General features: G+C 45.6%; 1 protein-coding gene across 12 annotated transcripts in view; it reads right to left on the bottom strand.

Moving 5' to 3' along the window:
- The window catches only part of CLASP1 (cytoplasmic linker associated protein 1), a 263446-nt gene that overhangs the window by 217778 nt on the left and 20925 nt on the right, over positions 1 to 24743 (bottom strand). For all 12 annotated transcript variants that reach the window (XM_043488028.1, XM_043488035.1, XM_043488036.1 and 9 more), the window contains exon 2: positions 8823 to 9301. In XM_043488028.1, coding sequence (XP_043343963.1) covers positions 8823 to 9017 — 195 coding nt within the window. In that variant the 5' untranslated portion in view covers positions 9018 to 9301. The remainder of the gene's footprint in view (positions 1 to 8822; positions 9302 to 24743) is intronic.

The raw sequence follows: 24743 nt of genomic DNA, 5'->3' as shown, positions 1-24743 counted from the left end.
CACAAAGGTCTTCTTCCTCTCGCCATGAAGGACATCGGCAGGATGACAGGTGAAACGTGCACAAGATTCACAGACCGCATCACACGTGCACGCTCAGGCATGTCCCCCTCTTTGCAGCCCCATGGACTGTAGCCCTCCAGGCTCCTCTGTCCACGGGATTCTCCAGGCAAGAATACTGGAGCAGGCTGCCATTTCCTCGTCCAGGGATTAGTATTCTTACCAATCCTAACACAGTATTAGGACCTGTATTGAGGTCCTAGACCTGCGTTAAGACTATATGAGTGAACGCCCTTGCCTTTAGGAAACATGAATAGTCAGGAGCAAAGGAGCATGACGTTTACCACTTCCTGCCCAACAGTTCACATACAGAGCAGATAGAAGCGCCGCCACTGGGGTCTGGATGGCACATGCGGAAACTGCACTGGAATGTTTGGGTTCCGGGGAGGGTCTGGGGTATAACTGCATACAACATTACGTTATTCAGGAGGACAGCGTAGCGATTCAGTATTTGCATACACTGTGAATGATCACCACAGTCAGTCTACTTAACGTCCATCACTACACACATTCATAGAATTTCTTTTTCTTGTAATGGGAACTTTTAAGATTTACTATCTTATCAACTTTCAACTACGCAAGGCAGCATGACTAGCTTCACCACGCTGCACATCACACAGCCGGACTCAGTCATTTTAGAGCTGGCATCTGTACCTTTTGACTCCCTTCACCTATTTTGCCCAAGCCCCAAATATTGCCTCTGGCAGACATTTGTGAACTTGGTTTGCATTTTGTTTTGTTTAGATTCCACATGTAAGTGAGATAATACAGGATGTATTCGTCTTTTTCTGTCTTAGTTCACTTAGCATTATATCCTCAAGGTCCATCCAGGTCACAAATAACATTATTTCATTCTTTTTTATGCCTGAATAATATTCCATCATATTGAGTTGGTCAAAAAGTTCATTTGGGTTTTTCTATAACATTTTACAGGAAAATCCGAACTTTTTGGCCAACCAGTTCATCAATCAATGGACACTTAGGCTGCTTCCATATCTTGGCTGTAGTAAACAAGGCTTTTTTCCAGTTTTGTGAAACTTCCCTGTAGGTTTGGGTATTTTCCAAAATAAAGAGTTTAAACAGTATACAAGGTCATGATTCCATTAGGACCAGTCAAAAAACTGTTTTAAACATACTGATCTTTAATAGTTTGGGGTTTTTTATTAAAGTACAAAATGAGCTGCTTATCTGTCACTCAGGACCCAGTCTCCTAAAGTCATCACTGTTAGCTGTGGGGTACACCCTAACACTCTTTTGCTCTGATAAATATACTATAAATATCGTTGCAGCATTATAAAGGAAGCAGCATTGCTCCGATGCGGATGTGGGCTCTGAGGACAGACTATCCAGATTAAAATAACTTTCCAGTTCTGTGACCCTGGGCAAGTTGCTTCTCTGCTCTTAAGCAGTTCCCAGCTGTTGAATGGGAGCAATCCCAGGGCTTCTCAGGGGTACTTGCTTCATGATTAAACAAAGCAATGAACAAGAAGTGCTTCACGGATCCTGATACACAAGAGTGCTTCATAAAAGTGAGCTGTTTGTAAACATCAAAATCACGGATTCATCAGCCTCACTGTCGGGCCTGTGCTCTCACCCTAGCCGTTTCTTCTTCTTTTTGCTCTGACATTCAATTTATGATTTCATTATATGTATCCGTATTTCAGTTTGAGCTTTCTGAAACAAGGTGAACTATTAGGTAAAAATAAAAAGAACAAATGAAACCCTCTGAAGACTGGGGTCCCCCACCAGCGGGCTGCCTTTGCCAGCAGGCTTTAAGCTCACTCTTAGGATCCCAGGCCAGCTGCTGCTCTGCTCAGGGCCTCTCTTATCAACAGTGCGTGGTTTAAGGAGTCATATCTTGTTACAAAGGATCCAAGGCCTCTGCTCCAAGGAACAGGCTGACCAGGACTAAGAAAGGCACACAAACTCAGTCCCACCGAAAGGTTCACTTTCCACAGATCTTGTTATCTCTGGGCCCAGTAACTGCATATCCATCATCATCTTCCTCTCACTGACCACATGCTCACGCCAAGCGGCCCTGGCACCTTCGTGTACAGGCTCCTTGCACCCTCATAACAATGCTGTGGGCCAGCTGTCACCAGACTCACTTCACAGATGAGCAGACTGACCTGCTCAAAAGGCTAAATGGCAGAGCCAGGATGAGAATTCAGACTGTTCATCCTCCAATCCGAACTACTTCCAATGCACTTTGCTGCCCTTGCATATACATAAACACACACTCAGGAAGAAATGCCATTAATTACATACATCAAGGACACCATTTTTACTTGACAGGACACATAAATTTTCTTAAAATAATTCTTCCAAGCTTATTTTTATTTTTTTTGCTTTGCTTTGGTTTTTGTTGATTACCACTCCCTGCAGCTTTCCTACTCAGAAGAGAGGCACCTGTCTTTAAACTATACCCAGAAAAATTCAACTTTTGCAACCGACGGGACAAGGCAACAGGGAAAACCTGGGAAGAAGGAACAGCGTCTGTGAAGCCTCATCACTGAGGCAGCACCAGGCAGAAAGGCAGAGACAGAAGTCACATCACCTGAATCCAGCCGTCCTCTCTGCTCTCCTCTCAGGGACACCAGGGGAAATTAAAACCTCCATGACAGTCGAGGCTCTGGAGACAGGCAAGGGGCCCAGAGGAGCCTCCCTTATCCGTGAGCACCTTCCCCTCAGGCCAGAAAGGGCACCTGAACCAGGGCAGTGGTCATCCTGCGCCCCATAGAGCAGCTAGAAGAGACGCAACTGTCCACAGTCTATACTGAGATAGTACTGCCAGACGTGGAGGAACAAGAAGGACGAGAAGGCTCTCTGAATTTGCAACTCACTCCTTTTGATCCTTCCTGGTGCCATTTAACCCCATCTTTCCATCAAGGCCTCCCCAACTTTATAGATTCCTTACAGTCCTACCTTTAGACCACTAAGACCATTCGGTTCAGTTCAGTTCAGTTCAGTTGCTCAGTCGTGTCTGACTCTTTGCGACCCCATGAACTGCAGCACGCCAGGCCTCCCTGTCCATCACCAATTCCCGGAGTCCACCCAAACTCATGTCCATCGAGTCGGTGATGCCATCCAACCATCTCATCCTCTGTCGTCCCCTTCTCCTCCTGCCCCCAATCCCTCCCAGCATCAGGGTCTTTTCCAATGAGTCAACTCTTTGCATGAGGTGGCCAAAGATTGGAGCTTCAGCTTCAGCATCAGTCCTTCCAATGAACACCCAGGACTGATCTCCTTTAGGATGGACCGGTTGGATCTCCTTGCAGTCCAAGGGACTCTCAAGAGTCTTCTCCAACACCACAGTTCAAAAGCATCAATTCTTCGGCACTCAGCTTTCTTCACAGTCCAACTCTCACATCCATACATGACCACTGGAAAAACCAAAGCCTTGACCAGACGGACCTTTGTTGGCAAAGTAATGTCTCTGCCAACATTGGTTGGTCATAACTTTCCTTCCAAGGAGTAAGCGTCTTTTAATTTCATGGCTGCAATCACCATCTGCATTGATTTTGGAGCCCCCAAAAAATAAAGTCTGACACTGTTTCCACTGTTTCCCCATCTATTTCCCATGAAGTGATGGGACCAGATGCCATGATCTGAGTTTTCTGAATGTTGACGGACCACAGCCTTGTCTAACTCAATGAAACCATGAGCCATGCCGTGCGGGGCCACCCAGGACAGCCGGGTCATGGTGGAGAGCTCTGACAGAATGTGGTCCACTGGAGAAGGGAATGGCAAACCACTTCTTGAGAACCCCATGAACAGTCGACTAAGACCGTCAGGGCAGAGATGAAGGAAGCCCTCAGTTAAAAGAGATCCTACAAATTCCAAGCCAGCATGGCCTGGGCCGTGAGACGGCAGCGCACTGGGTGGTGTCCGCACGCATCAGATTCAGACGAGCGAGGCTGCCCAGCGCCAGCCAGCACGTCCTCCTTGAGGAGGGGACCGTGCCTGGCCTGCTTCCTCAGGGACACCCAGCCCTCAGAGCACCATGCGCACCGGATCAGGGCTTCATTCACTTCAGTCACTGCACGAACACCTAGGCTCAAAGCCCAGAAACCTTGATCACTGGCTCTGTCATCCTGATCAAGTTACCTGATTTATCTGCACATCAGTGTCCTCACATCAGTCCTGTTAAATGACTATAGCAAGATCCATCTCATCTGAAGTTAAAAATGAACACATATTTAGCATAACTCCTGGCACTGGCGGCTCAGACGGTAAGGAATCTGCCTGCAATGCAAGGAACCCAGGTTCGATCCCTGGGTTGGGAAAATCCCCTGGAGAAGGGAATGGCTACCCACTCCAGTATGCTTGCCTGGAGAATCCCATGGACAGAGGAGCCTGGCGGGACAGTCTGTGGAGTTGGACACAACTGAGCATACATACACACACACACACACACACACACACAGAGTCTAGAAAAGAAGTCTCATAAACAAAGACTCCGCCTCTACCGTGTCTCCCCCAGCCACTGTGACATCACAGAAGGCTCATCAAGTCCTCGCAGTGACACCCTGGACTGGCGGTGGGGTGCAGTCCTGGGGAGTCCCAGCCGTACGAGGACACTACTTAAATGACCAGCTACTCACTCCCCAAGATGACTCAACAACGTCCAAAGCCGGGACCAAGCAGGACCCTGTAGGGGCGCCTGGGCACGAGCAGCCTCCTCGACTTTCCCTGAGTTCCAAAGGGCAGATGGAACAGTTGCTGACCCAGGAAGGGAAGGGATGCAGAGACAAGGGAGGAGCAGCCAACAAACGGTGCAGCCCTGAGGCAGGGTCCTGCTTCCACCTCAAGGGACACACAGTTTTAGGGGGCAGAAGCCTGCTGTGCCTCTTCTGCCAGGCAAAGCAACCAAGCTATTCTTTTCTACTTCACCCAAAACTCTGTCTCTGAGATTCACTCTGGTACCAGTGCACAGAGGCTGATTTCAGCAAAGTCAGCTCACAGTAAACAATCAGGGACAGGCTAACAGAACATATACTGAGCCTAAAATGAGGCTGCATGAAAGAGCCAAAAAGGCAAGCTTCCTAAAATACCATATAAGATGCTCCAAAAGCAAACTGAGTTCTATCAAAATGATGGCTTCCCCTATTCCCAAATTAGGTACAAATTATAAGGCTCACTCTTCTCCCAAATGAATCATGAACAGTTCCCACCAGTAAAGAAAAGTGTCTACACACCATAGGTGCTCAATGTTTCAGTTAGTGCTGGGGCTAGTAAACTACGGTCCAGGGGCCAGCCATCTCCATCTGTTTATGTAAATTAAGTCTTGCTGGAACACAGCTATAGCCACTCATGAACACATTATCTGGGGCTGCTTTTGCATTTATAATGGCCCAAACTAGTTAAATATTTACAAGAAGACCACAGGGCCCACCAATCCTAATATATTTACCATGTGATCTTTAAGAAAGTTTGCTGGCCTCTATTCTAATGCAAGAAACACTGGCTAGGAAATCAGAGTCCTACATTAAATCCCAGTTCCATGATCACAAAGAGAAATTATCTTGTTAATTCTCAGTAATTCCCGTAACCTCATGTATAACATTAGGATACCACCATCTACTTTGCAGGAATGTTATGAAGATTACATGAGATGTTAAATGCATATGGTACATAAGCAGGAATCAGTAGCTATTAAACCTTAATCAAAAACAGGTCCAAACCTGTCTACCACATTAATACTCAAAGGTAAAGTGATCCAGGCTCCAGCGAACTATTTTTTAAAATAAGACACTATGTTGGCATTCATCTACATCCTCTTACTGGGAAAAGGAATAACAATACCTAAGTGCTATCCTTTTGGAAGGTCAAAAGTACTTCTCTTTTCCCCTTATCTTTTTAGTCCTGAATTTAAAAAGAAAAAAACAAATGTCAAGAAGCCAAGCTTCAGAGAATTGTCTATTACAAAGTGAATCCCTTCAAATAAAACCTGAAGGGTACTTCAGGCTCTGACTGAGTAATCTCAAGCCATGATTAAGGGGAAAAAAACAAGTGTAGGTCCCTAAAATATACACTTCCAGATTTCAGTAAAGCAACCAGGAATATTTGCCAGAGTGCCCCTGAACTCCCGAGTTACGCAGGGACGTAGGCTGTGTTGAGCACCTGCGAGGTTTCAGGCTCTGGGCCTCAGTGTGAACAGGGCACACGGTGACCACACTTCAGAGGCCTTACAGACTAGAGGGGCACTCAGCACAGGGCAAGGTCAGAACCACACGACGAGGCCCCGACGCCAAAGCCATCGGGATGAAGCCAAACAGGCCAGCAGAGCGTGAGGCCCGAGCGGAGACCGAGACCAACGGCCGCCCTGCACAGACAGGCAAGACGACCTGTCCGTGACCACATGCAAGGCAGCAGCAAACCCTGTTTTCCTTTCCTTCCCGGGGCTGTCTTTCCTGGAAATTACTTCACAAAGGTTCTCAAGTCTTAATCTTTCACTCCACTGTGACCCTACAATTCCTCTTATGAAAAATCAACCCGGTCTTCAGACCTCTGGGTTCCTCTAGACAGTGTTACTACTTTTCTTCTGTCTTCCCACCAATTCTGTGGGTCTTTATTACGGCTTCCCTGGTGGCTCAGCTGGTAAAGAATCCACCTGCAATGCGGGAGACCTGGGTTCGATCCCTGGGCCAGGAAGATCCCCTGGAGAAGGAAACTGGCAAACCCCTCCAGCGTCCCTGCCTGGAAAATCCCACGAACAGAGGAGTCTGGCGGGCTGCAGTCCTTGGGGTCGCAAAGAGCTGGGCACGACTGAGCGACTAACCCTTTCTTTCATTTTACGACTGCACACGCAACACTGACTGTAACCGCTCACTTACATGTCCTTGCCCGCCCCTCCCGGACTACGAGTTCAGTGAAGACAGGGACCACGTCTTGACAGTGACTGAATGCCTGAAAGCTGATTATGCGGCTGCCATCTAACAACTGCATGCATGCATGCTAAGTCGCTTCAGTCGCGACCGACTCTGCGACCCCATGGAGAGCAGCCCACCAGGCTCCTCTGCTCATGGGACTCTCCAGGCAACAATACCGGGGTGGGTTGCCACTTCCTTCTCCGTAATAACTGTATATTCACTCTCATTTAGTGTATACAATAACTTTCCCACATTACGGATGAGGAAACTAAGAAAGCTCCTGCGGTTCGGCAAACCTGTGGGTTACTTATTTAACATCCATGTGCCTCTGCCCCTTGCCTCGCCTCCTTCTTCCTAGCAGGAGTCTGGTACCCAACCCCTCCACACAGCCACAGGTTTGACTCAGGGGAGGCTGAACCCCGTCATGAGACCAGGAGGTGAAGCGTGATGGCTGAAGGCCACTGTGGACACCTGTCCATTCCCAGTGATGCTGCAATGTAATGTAAAAACGTCTGCTGGGGAGCTTCGGAGGTTTCCTCCCAAGTAAAAGACACAAGCAGTCACTCTTCTTCCCTAGCCATTGCTTTAACTATGTGGACTTTCTAAAGTTTTAAAAGCAATTACTCAATCTCCTTATGCAAACTTTAAGCCAACTAAGCCAGCCTTCAGGTACTCTCAGCCAGAAGCGTCCTAACTTGCACACAGCAAGGGTGACGTCACAGACCTCAAGGACGTCACCAGTCTACCTCTGCAACACTCCCGCCACCCAGCACCGGCACAGAGCAGGTAAGAGGTATTTAGCAAGTTCAGCTAAATGAATAAACAGATGAATAAAACAGACAAAAGTTAAGCTCAGCTTTCAAAGTCAGGGAAGGTAAACTTTATGGCCAGTTTTAAGTGAAATATTAGGGACTGAGGTAAACACCCTTAATAAATCTAAAGCCTGCTGTTAGATAAGATTCATTCAATGTAACTGGAAAACAAAGTCTACATTAGAGCGAACAAGGAAACCCGATAAGCACCGTTACGAGTCCGCATGTGTCAGAAGACTGGTGCAGTGAAACCACCACGGACGGTTCTTGTCTGCAAGCCCCTTTGTCTGCAAGGTCTACAGCGCCTATAGCAGTCACGCAGCAGCCCACCCTGTCTCCCACCCCGACCTAGACCCAAAGGGGCCAGCGTCTTAACACACTGGGTGGGGAGGGGATGAGGGGGAAGTGACACCTCTTCAGCACCTAGAGTCCAGCCCAGATTTCCTTCCGGAAAACTCAGCCCCTGAATGGCAACAAGGTCCACCTTCCCAACTCATCTGCCTCACAGGACCCCACCTGCCCCCTTCCACCCACCAGGGGCACCTGAGGAACCCTGACCTTTGGAACCCGAAGGGTAACCTCCAGGCCATTACAAACAGGTCTCAGGAGAGTCCTTGGCAAACCATGCTATTGCTGGCCAGGTGCCTGGGCCAACTTCAAAACAGGAACCTGAAGGTAAGAAGCCCTCATCCTACTGCCAATCCCCACCCCCAGCCCCAAGAAAATCAATGAGGTCACTTGTTATTCACAAAGAGCCACTCACTGCAAGACATGATAGTCACTTTAACTTCAAGGCTGCAAATACTTGCACCTTTTCCACATAAAAGCCTCTCTTTATCTGGTCACACGGCCTTCTCTCAGTACACTGAAGAATAAGGGTGTTTTGATCTCCAACAAAATCAAAGAAAACTCTACTTGCTCTAGAATGAAATGTCCAAAAGCCACAACGTGACTGAGTGTCTTAATGGAAACCAAGGGATCAATCATGCTGATGGCTCTCAAAGGACTCGTCAAAGGACCCATTTTGATCCCCCTAGGTAGCCCAGCCACCTAGAAGAGCATCCTCTTGCACACAGCTTACCTTATAATTGCTGGAGTTCACCCAAGAGGTAGCGAGTCCATCCACAAGTTTGTCTAACATGGTCTGGTCATGCTCGAGGTCGGCAGACTTCTGTTTGTCTGAGAAATAGTCTATCAGCTCTTGGCCAACCTGCAGTCGCTTCCCCACATCCTTCTGCAGCACCTGTGCGAGGCAGGCCTCCATGCGAGGCTCCATGGCGGAACTCCAATCCAGAGCCACCGAAGCTAGGGGGCGGTGGGGGTGACGCCCTCCCCGTGAGCGGCCTCCGGAGGCGGCCTCTTTGTTTGCTGAAGGTTACTAAGAGCCTGTGTGTCAAAGATGCAATCCGGGGAATGGCAGCAATGCACCATGTGTGGCTGAAGAGCAGCTGGGAGGATATTAAAAGTCCAATTTAAATAACTAGTAGGGGAGAAAGGAGTGAGTGGCAGAGTGGCGCTCTCCTCCTGGGTCTGAAACACTTCATAGCTCAGCGGTCCATTCTGAAAAGCAAGAGAAGAGAAGGGCACATCAGCATGAATAACACAACGCTCACATGTTGGGAAACATCTGATCAAAGACAAGAATCCGCGCTGCAGCCTCATTTATGAGCACACGTGCAGTGAGAGGCATGAACACTGGGCAACCGTGTCAGACTAACATAATTATTATTTTCATCAGGAAGAACGTCGAAGCCCAAAGCACAGAACCAGTGAGCGTCACAGTTGGTGGGTTGAGGTTTTCCACAATGTTCCAGCTTGTAAATGCACCAGTCAGGAGAGCAAGCTTTTGCTTCAGCTGGATGATTTATGTGCAGCTTAAACTCTGCTCCCCACCAAAAAGCAAACACCACTGTGTCTGAGTCCCGTATGTGCTGTAGCCTGTCTCTGTTTCGTATAGTCCGAGTGCCGGAAGTGAGGCGGGCTCCACAGAAACACCATTGACCGAACTGGCTGGCCCGGGAACAACAGTCAAAGTCAAGGCGACACCTACATGTGCTCAGCAGCTTTACAGAGGGTGAGCAGGCGGGCGTCCCCGCCTCCTCCTCCAGAGGAGCGACCCACAGCGGGAGGGGAGAGGCTCACCATCTGACCGCGCGCTGGGACACAGTGTTCTCCCAGGCAGAAGCACCAACTGGGCCTGGAGTTCTGCTACAGAATCAGGAGACCTCAAAACCACTCCTGGCACAGCACAAAACACGTGATGTGAGGAGGCACCAAAATCATTTTTACTAGACATGAACGGGCGGACCATTTAATCTGCAGCTCCTGGAACAATTGTACATATTTATTTTTTCAACGTCTTTTCTCAATTCCTAACCCAACAAGATGCACAGAAAACCCATCTTCAAGATGCAGCAACCCTGACTCTGTACTAAACAGAAACGTTCCTCACGCCAACAGTCAGTGTGGACTCTGAGCGGTTCACAGGTAAACCTGACCTTACAAACCAAGGAAGACTTAACCTCAGGGCAGGGTAACCGTTCCAGGCTCAGCACGAGGTTTCTCCCCCTTCCCGGCACCCGCCCCACCTCCACCCCACCCCATCTCAGCAAAAAAAGCAGTGCTCTTCCCAAGTCCTAGAATGAGAGACGAGTCAAGTCATCCAATGAGGGAAACACTCCTGCAAAGTCTCTAGCCCCTGATTACCATTTCCTGCTTTCCTTCCAATCAAAAAGCCGTGACGTCTCACGTGGCAGTCCCTCCTGAGGGGGAGGAGAGGTCGCTTTCCAGCCATGTCCAGGCCGTGGGACTCGTCCTTCCTTCACAGGAAAGCTCTTCAGATATAGCAAAGCAGCCACCACCCTTCACTCCAATCTTCAGTCCAAACAAAATACCTCCACTTCCCTAGTCAGCTCCCCTGTCAGACTAACGAAGGTATCAGCGATACATGAAACCTGGAGAAGCCAACAGAGCCTTTACGTTCTGGGCCCAATATTCACCAAGCAGCTAGTTAAGGTCAAGCGTGTGGTAGATTAAAAATGGCTGCAGAGGCGTTGCTGCCCCTCCTCCACCGAGATGGAGTCTCATCCTCCCCCGTGACCCTGGGATGCGTCCTGAGACTTGCTCTGGCCAGCGGGAAATCAGAGACGGCAGAGACGAGCTGAGATGTGACCCTGGAGCGTGCGTGACTGCCATGCCGTGAGGGAGTTGGTCTAGCCTCCTGAACAGGAGCAGCCAGTAGGGGAGAACCAACTCGCTGCAAACAGCAGCCGGCAGCAACCACCAGACATGCGAGGGAGTCCACGGGGGACCACTCAGCCTCACCAGTCACCATCTGACTGCAGATACACAAATACACCTAAGGAGACAAAAACCACCTGGTCAAACCACAGGATGATGAGACACTGTCCACTCATACTTCAAGCCATCCAATTTGTGGGACTTTGTTACACAGCAGCAGATAACTGATCACTCCTTCTTCCTCTAAACATCTTTCATGCTCAGTGAAAAGAATTTCATATCCCTTACTCCTTCAAAGGGCCCCAAATCAACAGACACTAACCAGCAATGATGGTGCCATTATCAGTTCTGAGCATCAGCATGAGAGATCAGGCTCTATGCAAGGATGATTTATACAGTTTATCTCTGATTCTCCAACCACTTCTATAAAGTAGGCATTAACACAACCCTATTTTACAGGTGGGGAAACTGAGGCAAAGGTAAGTGATTTTCCAAGGTTGCATGGCCGTAAGTTTCCCTTTCCCACCTTCAAATCCTTGTTACTACAAGTCTGGCCTAGTTCTGTCCCAACTCAGGGAAAGAAGGTCAGACTTCATAGTGAGCTGGGAAGCAACAGGCCAGACAGCAAATTCTCCACTCCTAGGAGAGGAAGGAACCCATGCATTTAAGGCTCTTTCCTGTTATTTTTTAAAATACATATTAGATAAAAACTTCCCCTTCAGCTAGAATTCCGTATGATTTCCAACAAGTAAGTATATGCTTCTTGACAGTAATTATGCAGTAAAGGTTTAGCACACTCAGAAGCAGGTCACAAACTCCTGTGTATGAACCCGCAGACTGGCACTGGGAGCCCCAAAGCATTCAGCAAACCGGGTCCTCTTTGTTCTTATTAAAAAAAAAAAAAAAAAAGCAATGGGTGATCCTCTCTTGCACAAAAGTGTAAGACCTCTCCCCTACTCCTGTCCCCCGGCCACATTTCCCTACTTAAAAGCAAGAGGTGTTGCTAACTTCCCATGCCTTCCTTCACAGGTATTTTTAGCTACCCAACAAATAAGTACATGTCTTCTCCCTCTGCAACCCCAGGAAGAGTTTCTTAAGTATTTACAGTTACATCATAAGAAGCAGCGCAATTCTGCTACAGGCCAACAGGAAGAACTTAAAAAATACCAGCTTCAACAAGAATGAAACACACATCAGGACAGCCTGATGTCAGGGACGCTGTTAGACAGCCCCCAGTCTCGACTCTGCACTTCCAGGGGGGCAGTGGGGAGATCAGAGGCATCACGTTCATTAAATAACATTCAGGATCAGAAAAGCTTGCACAGGGCATTTTTTATAAAAGAAAATATAGCTCTCTCTCGATCCTCTTTCTTATAGCTACTACTCAGGTCACCACCATAAAGGACTGAAGACAGTAGAGGGTGGGACAGGGAACAACATCAGCTGTGAGCTCTGAACTTCCACGTCTACGACAGGCTTCTCCACGAGAGAAGTTAAAAAGGTAGGGCCATTTCCACTAGTGACTTAGAGCAGTAACAAGTTAATACTTCTTATACGTCTATGATCGGCTGGGCTCAGCAGGAGGTTCTCCTGCTAACCTTACCTGGGATCACTCAGGTATCTGCTGCTGTCTGCCACTCTGACTGAGGTTAAGAGTCTACAATGGCATCACCTACATGTCTCAGGCAATGATGCGGGCTGTTGGCTGGACCTCTCGCCACACGTGATCTCTAACAGCTCAGTAATACAGTCTGTAGTTCAGTACATGTGGTTGGAACATTCCAGGATGGCAAAGAGAAGACTGCCAGGCCTCACAAGGCCCAGGAGGCAGAACCCGCAAATCACTTCTGCCACAGTCGACTGTCAAAGCAAGTCACAAGGCCAGCCCAAGATAAAGGTGTGAGGAAACGGATTCCACCAGCTAACAGGCCTCAGGATAGTGCAGCAGTGCGCTTCAATCCCACGTGTGCACACTCAGTGGACATTCGCGCAATGAATATCTGAGTGAGGTAAAGAGGCTTATCTTCTCTGTTTACCCATCATCGTGATTGCTTTTATTTACTCAACAGTTTATGATACATCACATCTGACCACAGTAGAAACATCTGCTGCTGCTAAGTCACTTCAGTCGTGTCCGACTCTGTGCGACCCCACAGACGACCGCCCACCAGGATCTACTTCTGCTTTACTGACCACGCCAAAGCCTTTGACCGTGTGGATCACAACAAACTGTGGAAAATTCCTCAAGAGACGGGAATACCAGACCACCTGACCTGCCTCCTGAGACCTGTATGCAGGTCAGGAAGTAACAGTTAGAACTGGACATGAAACAACAGACTGGTTCCAAATCAGGAAAGGAGTACATCAAGGCTGTATACTGTCACCCTGCTTATTTAACTTATATGCAGAGTACATTGCGAGAAATGCTGGGCTGGATGAAGCAAAAGCTGGAATCAAGACTGCCAGGAGAAATACCAACAACCTCAGATATGCAGATGACACCACCTTTATGGCAGAAAGCAAAGAAGAACTAAAGAGCCTCTTGATGAAAGTGAAAGAGGAGAGTGAAAAAGTTGGCTTAAACTCAACATTCAGAAAACGATCATGGCATCCGGTCCCATCACTTCATGGCAAATAGATGGGGAAGCAACGGAAACAGTGACAAATTGTGTTTTGGGGGGGTCCAAAATCACTGCAGATGGTGACTGCAGCCATGAAATTAAAAGACGCTTGCTCCTTGGAAGAAAAGTTATGACCAACCTAGACAGCATATTAAAAAGCAGAGACATTACTTTGCCAACAAAGGTCTGTCCAGTCAAAGCTATGGTTTTTCCAGTGGTCATGTATGGATGTGAAAGTTGGACTATAAAGAAAGCTGAGTGCCTAAGAACTGATGCTTTTGAACTGTGGTGTTGGAGAAGACTCTTGAGAGTCCCTTGGACTGCAAGGAGATCCAACCAGTCCATCCTAAGGGAAATCAGTCCTGAATATTCACTGAAAGGACTGATGCTGAAAATGAAACTCTAATACTTTGGCCAGCTGATGCGAAGAGCTGACTCATTTGAAAAGACCCTGATGCTGGGAAAGACTGAAGGTGGGAGGAGAAGGGGACGACAGAGGATGAGATGGTTGGACGGCATCACCGACTCAATGGACATGGGTTTGAGTAAGCTCTGGGAGTTGGTGATGGACAGGGAGGCCTGGCATGCTACAGTCCACAAGGTCGCAAAGAGTTAGACACGACTGAGTGACTGAACTGAACTGAATCACACAAGATACAAAAGAAATAACTATAATCTATGACTTGACTTGAAAATGCTTCCAACTTACCTGGAGAGAACAAGATATACACACTCACAAGAAGCTTGTCAGTGTAAGAATTCAACACACACAGGATCCGTGGCAGACTTCACAGACAGAATGCCATACTGCCACATAAGGGGTACGAGTAAGTACTATAATCACTTTGGGAAGGGATAGATCAAGAAGGCCTGGAAGACCACGTCAAAACCACTTAGACAATGCTCAACTGGAGCTCTGTCTTGAAGCGTGGACGGGGTGTCACACATCAGCTAAGGCACTTGATCAGGGAAGAAACACAAGCAAGTGAGGGCGGTGGGAACCTGTGCATGGCTGAGGGGAGAAGAACGGCGACAGACGGCGAGAAACCTGCACGGAATGGGCAGGCACTGTTCCCCACGCTGAAGACAAAGAAACGAAGCTTAAGGGACCTCACTGGTGGTCCAGGGGCTAGGCTTCTGCACTCCCAATGCAGGAGGGCCTGGGTTCAATCCCTGGTCGGGGAACGGGATCCCACATGCCGCAGCTAAGTCCAAGCTCTGCAACTACTGAGCCTACGTACTCTAGAGCCCATGTACCGCAACAGAGACCCAGTACAGCCAGAACAAAAGCTTCTTTTAAAAAAGAGAAGAGAAATGTAGCTTAGAGGGGAATTCCCTGGTGGTCCAGTGGTTAGGACTCTGAGCTTTCACTGCCAGGGCCCAAGTTCAATCCCTGGTCAGGGAACTAAGGTCCTGTAAGCCACTGTGGCACATGCAGCCAGCAACAACCACAAAAATACACCCAAAAAAACTCTGCCCAAGATTCAAAAGCTAGTGACTATCAGGCTGTAACTGAACACCAGATCTGCCTGGCCCTAAAGTTAGTGTTATTTTCATTATACTACGATACTAGACTACTGCCTCACTGAAAGTCCACAGCATGGGTACTTAAGAACTTAAAATACGAAAATGTTAGATAGTTACAGCATATGGAGCATGAGAACCAGAGGACTAAGAAACAAGAAATCAAATTACAAAGCACTTGGGAAGCTGTAATAATATTCCAAATCACAGCATCAAGAACTACCATGGAATATTTCCAGCACCAGTGAATCAATAAACACATCAAAAGTCTCCCTGGAAGAATCAGAGAAAGCAGACAGCATACCTGACAAGCCAACTCCAAAAGCCAGAAATGAGCAGAATTTATTCACACTCATCAAAAGCAGTTGTTTCCATCAATAAGACAACTTTTTGCACTATTTAACAATCTACAATTACAACATGGTGTGGACTTATACAGACAAGCAAGTCCCAGGCAAGCCTCCCTCCCCCGGGCCGACCTGCACCCCACTTGCCAGCCAGCAGCCACAAGGTCACTCAGTGAGGTGACATTCGCTCTGGACCTGCCAGATGACACGCGTACTCGGCTGACTCCAGGAGAGCACAGAGTCACCGCCTGCGAGGAGGTCATTGCCTCGAAGGACAAAAAGACAGAAATACAGATTATGGCGGCACGGAAAGACAGCCCTAAACCAGAGGCTTGAGGGTGCTGCGGTGGCGGAGGAGGGGGAGGAGACAGTCCTGAGGGAATCCAGCTGGGCGTTTCAGGACGGGACCCGCCCCGCACACCCAGCGGATGGGCAGCCGCTCCCCGGGCCCGGCCTCCACGCCTGGGCCCACACAGACGCCGCTCACCCAGAGCACGCGGAGCCGCCAGCCTCCCCGCCTCCTGCCTCAGCTCCTCACATTTCTGTAGTGGCTGCACCCTCCCAGGGCTGACAACTTCCCTCCTTCCAGCTTTCTGCTCTCTATGGCAGCACATCTTCCTGACTCTCAGTCCCTCACCAGGCCATCCTGCTTCCCACCACAGCTGCCCATCCCTCCAGCTCTTCTGGTCAAGGGCACTGCCTCAACCTCGTTAATCAGGTAAACTTCTCAATCTCGCTCCCCTTTGCGTCTGGATGAAATTCCACGTGGGTGTTAATAGCGTGGCACCACCCGCCACTGTCTCTCTCTGTAGTAGTTGCCTAGTAATCCCAAACCCTGGGTGAATCGAAGCTCTGAACCAGCTGCCTCCTCAGGCCTTCAGGGGTGACCGTGTGGAAGAGAACACACACACATCCAACCAGTCTGGTCTTAAATTGATCCCATCTCAAAATTCAGAAAGGCCCTGACCACCAGCAGCACTCCCACGCACATTCTCTGGGAAGCCTGTTCGCCTTTCTCTCTGCAAGCAGCCATCTACCCTACCCGACCCTGCGGCTCTCTCCCGACAGCCTCACCTCCTGCTCCATTGGTAACGTAGGCAGGACCAGACAACTGAGATCTTCAACAGCAAATCAGGACGGTCACCGGCAACTGCCCTGATAGCGGAACAGAACTCTTGTTTTGCCCCCTCGACCTTTTCACTTGCCTGCTCTCCAGCATCTGCAAGCTCTCCTCCATCGGCTTCCCCCCAGCAGCTGAGGCTCTCTCTAAATCATCCATCTTTAACAGGCCGTCTTGAGCTCACAGGCCTTCCATCAGTGACACCAGGAAGAGTGAAGCCCCTTTAAGCAGATGTCTACGCCAGCGAGCTGCACGGAGGCACTTCCTGTTCCCCCCTTGGCCCTCTCCTCTGGTTTCCCCTTGTCAGGACCACCAGTGACTGCCCTGCTGGCAGATCCCAGCAATACTTTCCTCTGCTTCACTAACTCCACCTCTCAGAGGCATCCCAAAGCTGACCACTCCTTCCTTCTGAAAACTTTCCCATTTCCATGAAAACAAACGAGCGTTGCCTTGCTGTGACTTCTCTGGCTGAACACCTACTCAAGTTTCTGTCATCATCTCTGTCCCTCTCCCAGAGCTCTCTGAGCAGCTCAGTCCAAAGCCTCTCCCCTTCTCACTTGGCTCACCCCAAAATAATGTGCATCCATTTCCATAAAACCTTTTAAAGTCTATAGAACTGATGACTCCCAAGTTTGAACGCCTGGATCACCAGGCACAGGCATCGGCCTCTTTTCGGTTCCAAACTCTCTACCACTTCAGAGCCTTCCCTGTCCGTCTATGTGGCTGCGCCGGGTCTTGGCTGCGGCCTGCGGGGTGGGATCTTTATTCGTAGCATGCCAACTCTCAGCTGCAGCGCTGGCATGTGGGACCTTTCTCCCTGGAACAGAGATTGAACCTGGTGTCCCTGCGTTGGGAAGCATGGGCCACCAGGGAAGTTCCAGGGCCTCCGCCCTCGCTGCTCCTGCCGCCTGGAACACAGTCCTGATGCCGACACTGCCTGTCCCCTCAGCTCCAGTGTCACCTCCTCAGCAAGCCCTTTAAGACCACCCAAGGGGGTCCCTGACCACTGCATCCCGTCCTCTTCCTTCAAAGCACTCACAACAAGTTGAAATTTATCACATGTCTATTTACCTATTTGCTGGCTGATTTTCCCACAGGACTGTCAAGCCTTATAAATGAGGGGATAGTGTTTATTTCGTTAACCTAATGCCTACAACTATGCCTGGTATAAACACAGCACTCAAGAAATAGTTGCTGAATGAATGAAGTCTGCTTGAGTTGAAAATCAAAAGAAAATACTCATTGGCAACCATTAACTGAATTCAGTTTCTTCTTGGGGAGTGGGAGGTGGGGAGCTTGGGAGAATGCAAAACATTTCAGATAAAAGGAATGTGTAAATATACGTGGACAAAGCGCACACACACACAAATGACAAGACTGTGGCCTATTCAAAGGAAAAGAAGCAATTTGCAAAGGCCAAAGCACTGTAAGCACTGTTCCCAACCTGTAAACACTACTGACCCCACCCCTGAGGTGAGAGGTGGAGTGATTAAAATGCTGTCTGAGATTTTAATTTAGTGCAGACACAAACCACGACTTATCCACAACCTAAGTATTCCTAGCCATATATTCAAACTTATGTACATGAAGTTATGAATCTTTAAATGCAAAGATAACATAAAAGTATTTCTAAATTCTTACTTTGAGCCTGATAATTTTTCTCAACTAACGGATAGCAGGAATCCCACTTCCACAGGGCCCCGGTAATGCCGGCCAATGAAAAGAGTTCTTATCCTCAGAAAGTCTGGCGCTGAGCAGACGAGGCCCAGCAGTCAACCGGCACCAAAGGCCCACGGTGCGGTGGCCTTCAGGGAGCTCTGCACACGTCATCTTGGAAATGCAGAATCCGGAGACGCTGGGTGGGCATACGTTTATTGGAAAGATCACTAAAATCGGGAATGACTCAAGTCATTCCAAGAATACTCTGTGAGAGGGAAAAAGAAAAATCTGTTGAACTCCCTCCCTCTCTCTCTCACTCACCCATGAGTGAACAATAATTAACTACAGTGAAGTCATGACAGAAAAAAACTCTAATATATGATGTAAATGCCCAAAAGTGAATAAAAGGATGAAGTTCATGGTGTTAAAAAGGAAGGTCATATGAACAGAAATAAATCATTAATTTGGCTAATTTCTGGTAACAAGATCATAGCTTTTCCTTTGTACTTTTCTGTATTCTCTGAATTTTTTCTATGAGGAATACAGAACATATATGCTACTTTTATAATTACAAAGAGAGAAGTACTATTCAAAAATGAGACATTAGCATTTGATACTGAAGGAAAATCTCCCTTTCAGTATTACTGTGTCCGACTCTTCGTGACCCTATGGACTGGAGCCCGCCAGGCTCCTCCGTCTACGGGATCTTCCAGGCAAGGATACTGGAGTGGGTTGTCATTTCCTTCTCCAGTTCAGTATTACAGAATATAATATATATAACTGTCAATGAAGTGTAAAACAAGAAGTCTTAAATTCCCAAGAAGATGGAACTGGTGGATTAGCTAGTTCCACAAATTATGTGATTAAAAACTACATAATAGAAGAAAAAAAAAGTACAGAAATTAAAAAAAAAAAAGCAGCTCCACATTACTATATACGCTGTGCTGTACTTAGGCGCTTAGCTGTGTCCAACTCTTTGGCTCCTCTGTCCATGGGGAGTCTCCAGGCAAGAGTACTGGAGTGGGTTGTCACGCCCTCCTCACATTACTGTATATATACTGTTAAAAAATAGAAGAAAATAAACACTGCACAAGAATGATTACTACCTGCCTTCACTAGTATTTTAAGGAGGTAATTTTTTACAAATTTTTCAGATAGTTTAAATGTTTTTTTTCTGTGAACTATAGAAGGAGAACATAGTTTTACTTTTTGTTTCCCCTCTGGTTGATAATGAGAAGAACTGCTTCTATTCTACCCCTCAAAACTTCCTCAAAGGTGAAACAAGATGGACATACACTGAGAATTGCTGAAGCATGTTGATAGGTACATGAGAATATGGTACACCATTCTCTCGAGAATATGGTACACCATTCTCTCCACTTTTGAACATGTTTAAAATTATCTGAAATTTTTAAAAATCCAAAATAATTCTTCAAAAGAATTGTAAAGCTGAAGTCCATGTGGAAAAAAAATACCTGCATAAAAGTAGTAATTAAAGAAGCACAGGATATGAAACTGCATTTTTCACATATATATACAATTATACACATACCTTATACAATGAACAGCATGACATTTATATACATATAGTATGATACAGCCCACACGTGAAACAATCACAGGAAAAGAGAGAGTACGTGAAAGATCAACGCGTAACCTCGGAGTAATAGGTCTCTGTGAGCTTATCTCCTACTTTTCAGAAACTTCCTCGACTTTTCATATTTCTATAAAGAAAAGGACAAACATTTTAAGAGTGTTAAACAGAAAAGCAGTTATTTCATAATTTCCACCTTATTCATTCAACAACTGTGAGACCAAGAGTAATTAATTGATGAGAAAGATACCTCTCCACGGCTGCTGACTTCTCCCACAAGACAGATGTCAACAGCATACAAACCGTTAGACTACAGAGACAGCTTCCCTGGGTAGGAGAGAACAGTAAGAGATTACAGATTCCCAAGGAAGGGTCTCACCTGAAAACAAGAGACCTCGGCAGAGAACCACTTGTTAGAGAGACAAGACAAGCCTTATTACAGTGATGAATACATTGGCTCCTCCAGAAAGAGGGAATTTGTATTTCCACTCAGTCAAAAAGCACTTACTTTTTCTTTTTGTCCACAACTTATCTAAGATCCCAGATCCCTGACCATGGATCAAATCTGCGCCCCATGCATTAGAAGCACATAGTCTTAACCACTGGACCACCAAGGAAGTCCCACAACATTCACTTCTGTTGTATTTTTCAAAGAACTTCTCATACAGTTTCATAGTAATGACCAGCTTCATTTCCCGTTGTTTACTATACTAATGAAAAACAGATCACTAAACCTGAATGACTCCTTACAATGACTTTGAGTAAAAATGACTCCTTTACATGATTTTTGAACTATAAATCACGAATCATTAAATTCTTCCCTTTAAAGTGTATGTAATTCAGCAGCTGTAAATAAATTCACAAAGTTGTGCAACCATCACCATTACTTAATTCAAGAACATTATCATTGCAAAATAAAACTTCTATTATCCTTTAGCAGTCATTCTCCAACCCGCTCTCCCAAACCCATGAAAAAAGAAAATCCACTTTCTGATCGAATGGATCTGCCTACTCTGGACACTTCATATAAACGGAGTCATAAAATATGTGTCTTCCATGTCTGACTTCTTTCACTTAGCATACTATCTTGAAGGTTTATCCATCTCATTGCATGTATCAGTATTTCATTCCCTTTTGTGGCTGAATAATATTCAATCGAACAGCTGTACCAGAATTTGCTCATGTAGTTATGTGCTGATATTAGGATTGCGTCTACTTTTTGGCTATTTGCGAATAATGGTATGAACACTCCTGAACAAGAATTATGAGGACAACTTTCCAATTTTGATATACAAATAGGGTAACTAGGCTACAGGATGCGATAACCACATTTAGAGTCTAAGGAGCCGCCAAACTGTTTTCCAGCGTGGCCACACCATTCTACACTGTCACAGACATATATGAGGAGGGTTCCAACTTCTCCATGTTTTCAGTAACACTTCTTGTCCATCTTTTTTATCAAAGCCACCCTAGAGGGTATGAAGTGGTAGCTCACTGTGGGTTGGATGGGCATTTCCCTAACAACAAAGAATTTGGGGTTTCTTTCAAGGGCTTGCTGGACATTTCAGCATCTTCTTTGGAGAAATGTCTAATCAAATTCTTTGCTTGTTTAATTGGGTTGTCTTTATTCTTGATTGTAAAATTTTTTATATACTAAGGATAAAAGTTTATCAGATAAATGATTCGCAAATATTTTCTCTCATTCTATGGGGTGTGCTTTCACTTTCTTGATGGTATCATTTGAAACAAAGTTCTAAATTTTTGTAAAGTCCATTTCACCTATTTTTTTCTTCTTTTGTTGTTTGTGCTTTAGATGTCATACCTAAGAAATCATTACCTACTCTACTACAATAAAAAGAAAAAAACAGAATCTACTGTCTAGTCTAAGATCATGAAGACTTGTATCTACTCTTTCCTTTAGGAATTTTACAGTTTCAAGTGTTACATTCTGATCTATGATTGAGTTCATTTATACGTATATGAGTGAACAAATGGTTTAAATTCATTCTCCTGCATGTGGATATCAACTTGTCCCAGCACCATTTGCTGAAAAAACTATTCTTTATTGGATTGTCTTTGCACTCTTGTTGAAAATTAATTGACTATAAATATTAAGTATTTATTTCTGGACTTACATTCTATTCCACTGACCTGTATGTCAACCCTACCCTTTATTTCAGCAGAAGACTGGTTTGCTTACTATAGCTTTGTAGTAGGCTAAGTCCTCCAACTTTGTTCTTCCTTTTCAAAATTGTTTTGACTATTCAGGGTCCCTTGTATTACCATATGAATAGGAAGATGAGCTTGCCAACTTCTCCAAACAGGCAGCTGGAATTTTAATAGGGAGTGGGTCAAATCAATTTGGGGAATGGTGTCATATTAGGTCATTTGATCCATAAATACAGGATGTCTTTCCATTTATTTAGATCTTTAATTTCTTTCAATGTTGTGTCTCTTTCAGAATATATGTTTTATACTTTTTTGTTAAGTTTATTCTTTTTCATTCTTTTTGATGCTTTTGTGAATTGAACTGTCTTCTTAGTTTCATTTTTGGATTATTCATTGAAAGTGTATAGAAATACAACTGATTTTTATATACTGATTTTGTACCCTACAACCTAACTGAATTCATTTATTAGTTTCAATTGCCTTATAGTGGATTCCTCACAAGATCATGTAATCTGCAAACGTTTTTTTTTACTTCTTTTCCAACCTGGATGCCTTTTATTTCCTTGTCTAACTGCCCCAGTTAGAAGCTTCCATACAATGTTGAATAGATATGGCATAAAATGACATCCTTTTCTTGTTCCTGATCTTGGAAAAAATTTAATTTTTATCACAAAGTATGGCATCTACTGAGGGTTTTCATGGGTATTCATCAGCAGCTTTTATTACACCAAGAAGTGCCCTTCTATTTCTAGTTTGCTAAGTGTTTTTATCGAGTAAAGGGGTAAGATTCTGTCAAATGCTTTTCCTGTACCTATTGTGATGATGTTCAAAATCCTCCAAGCTAGGCTTCAACAGTACGTTCCTGGAGAACTTCCAGATGCACAAGCTGGATTCAGAAAAGGCAGAGGAAACAGAGAGCAAACTGCCAACATCCCCTGGATCACAGAAAAAGCAAGGAAATTCCAGAAAAACATCTACTTCTGCCTCACTGACTACACGAAAGCCTTTGACTGTGTCGATCACAACAAACTATGGAAAACTCTTAAAGAGATGGGAATACCAGACCACCTTACCCGCCTCCTGAGAAACCTGTATGCAGGTCAAGAAGCAACAGTTAGAATCAGACATGCAACAACGGACTGGTTCAAAATTGGGAAATGAGTACATCAAGGCTGTATATTGTCACCCTGTTTATTTATCTTATATACAAAGTACATCATGCGAAATGCCAAGCTGGATGAATCACAAGCTGGAATCAAGATTGCCGGGAGAAATATCAACAGCCTCAGATATGCAGATGACACCACCCTTATGGCAGAAAGCGAAGAAGAACTAAAGAGCCTCTTGATGAAAGTGAAAGAGGAGAGTGAAAAAGCTGGCTTAAAATTCAACATTCAGAAAACTAAGATCATGGCATCTGGTTCCATCACTTCATGGCAAATAGATGGGGAGACAATGGAAACAGTGACAGGCTTTATTTTCTTGGGACTCCAAAATCACTGCGGACAGTGACCGCAGCCATGAAATTAAGACACCTGCCCCTTGGGAAAAACAGCTCTGACAAAACTAGGCAGTGTATTAAAGAGCAGAGGCATCACTTTGCTGACAAAGGTCCATTTGTCAAAGCTGTGGTTTCTCTAGTAGTCATACACAGACATGAGGGTTTGACCAGCATCAGAGAACTGACGCTCTGGAACCCTGGTGCTGGAGAAGACTCTTGAGGGGCCCTTGGACAGAAAGGAGAATAACCCAGTCCATCCCAAAGGAAGTCAACCCTGAGTGTTCACTGGAAGGACTGACACTGAAACTGAAGCTCCAATACTTTGGCCACCTGATGCGAAGACCTGACTCATTGGAAAAGACCCTGATGCTGGGAAAGACTGACGGCATCACCAACTCAATGGACACGAGTTTGGGCAAACTCCGAGAGACGGTGAAGGACAGGTAATCCTGGTGGCTGCAGTCCATCGGGTTCCAAGGAGTCGGACATAACTTAGCGACTGAGCAACAACTGTGATGATGATGTGATTTTTGTCCTTTACTATTATGGTTACACTGATTTCCATATGTTAAACCAACCCTGCATTCCTGGGATAAATTCTAGTTGGCCATATAGTGTATAATCCTTCTGATAAGATGCTGGATTCAGTTTGCCTGAATTTTGTTGAGAATTTTTTTTTTTTTTGCATCTATAGTCATAAAGATACTGGTCTGTAATTTTCTTTTCCCATCATGTCTTTGTATGATTTTGTTAACAAAGTAATAATATCCTCAAAAGATAAACTAGAGATATTCTATTTACTTTTTTTTTTTTAAGTTTTGAATATTTTTTATTAACATACTTATTGCTGATATTTAACTTGTATGGTTATTTGTTATTAACATTAACTCTCATAAATAATAATTGTTCAAACCCAAGAATTAGACATATAATTTAGAACATTGAAGCATTTTTAAGGAGAGGTTTTCATATGACTTAACACTGAAAATATTTTTTTTTGTTTGTTTTTTATCCTTTTCACATTTATTAGTATGTACACATATATATATATATTTTTTTGTCATACATTGATATGAATCAGCCATAGTATTTACTTCTTTATTTTGAAAGAGTTTGCGGAGAATTTGCATTTGGTAGATTTAACAGAATCACCAAATATGAAGTCATCTGAGCTGGAGCTCTTTGTGAGATGTTTCCTGGTTTTTAATTAAATATCTTTACTGCTAT

Source organism: Cervus canadensis, chromosome 15, assembly GCF_019320065.1.
Source record: "Cervus canadensis isolate Bull #8, Minnesota chromosome 15, ASM1932006v1, whole genome shotgun sequence".
NCBI lineage: Eukaryota > Metazoa > Chordata > Mammalia > Artiodactyla > Cervidae > Cervus > Cervus canadensis.
This window is presented reverse-complemented; position numbering and strand designations above follow the sequence as displayed.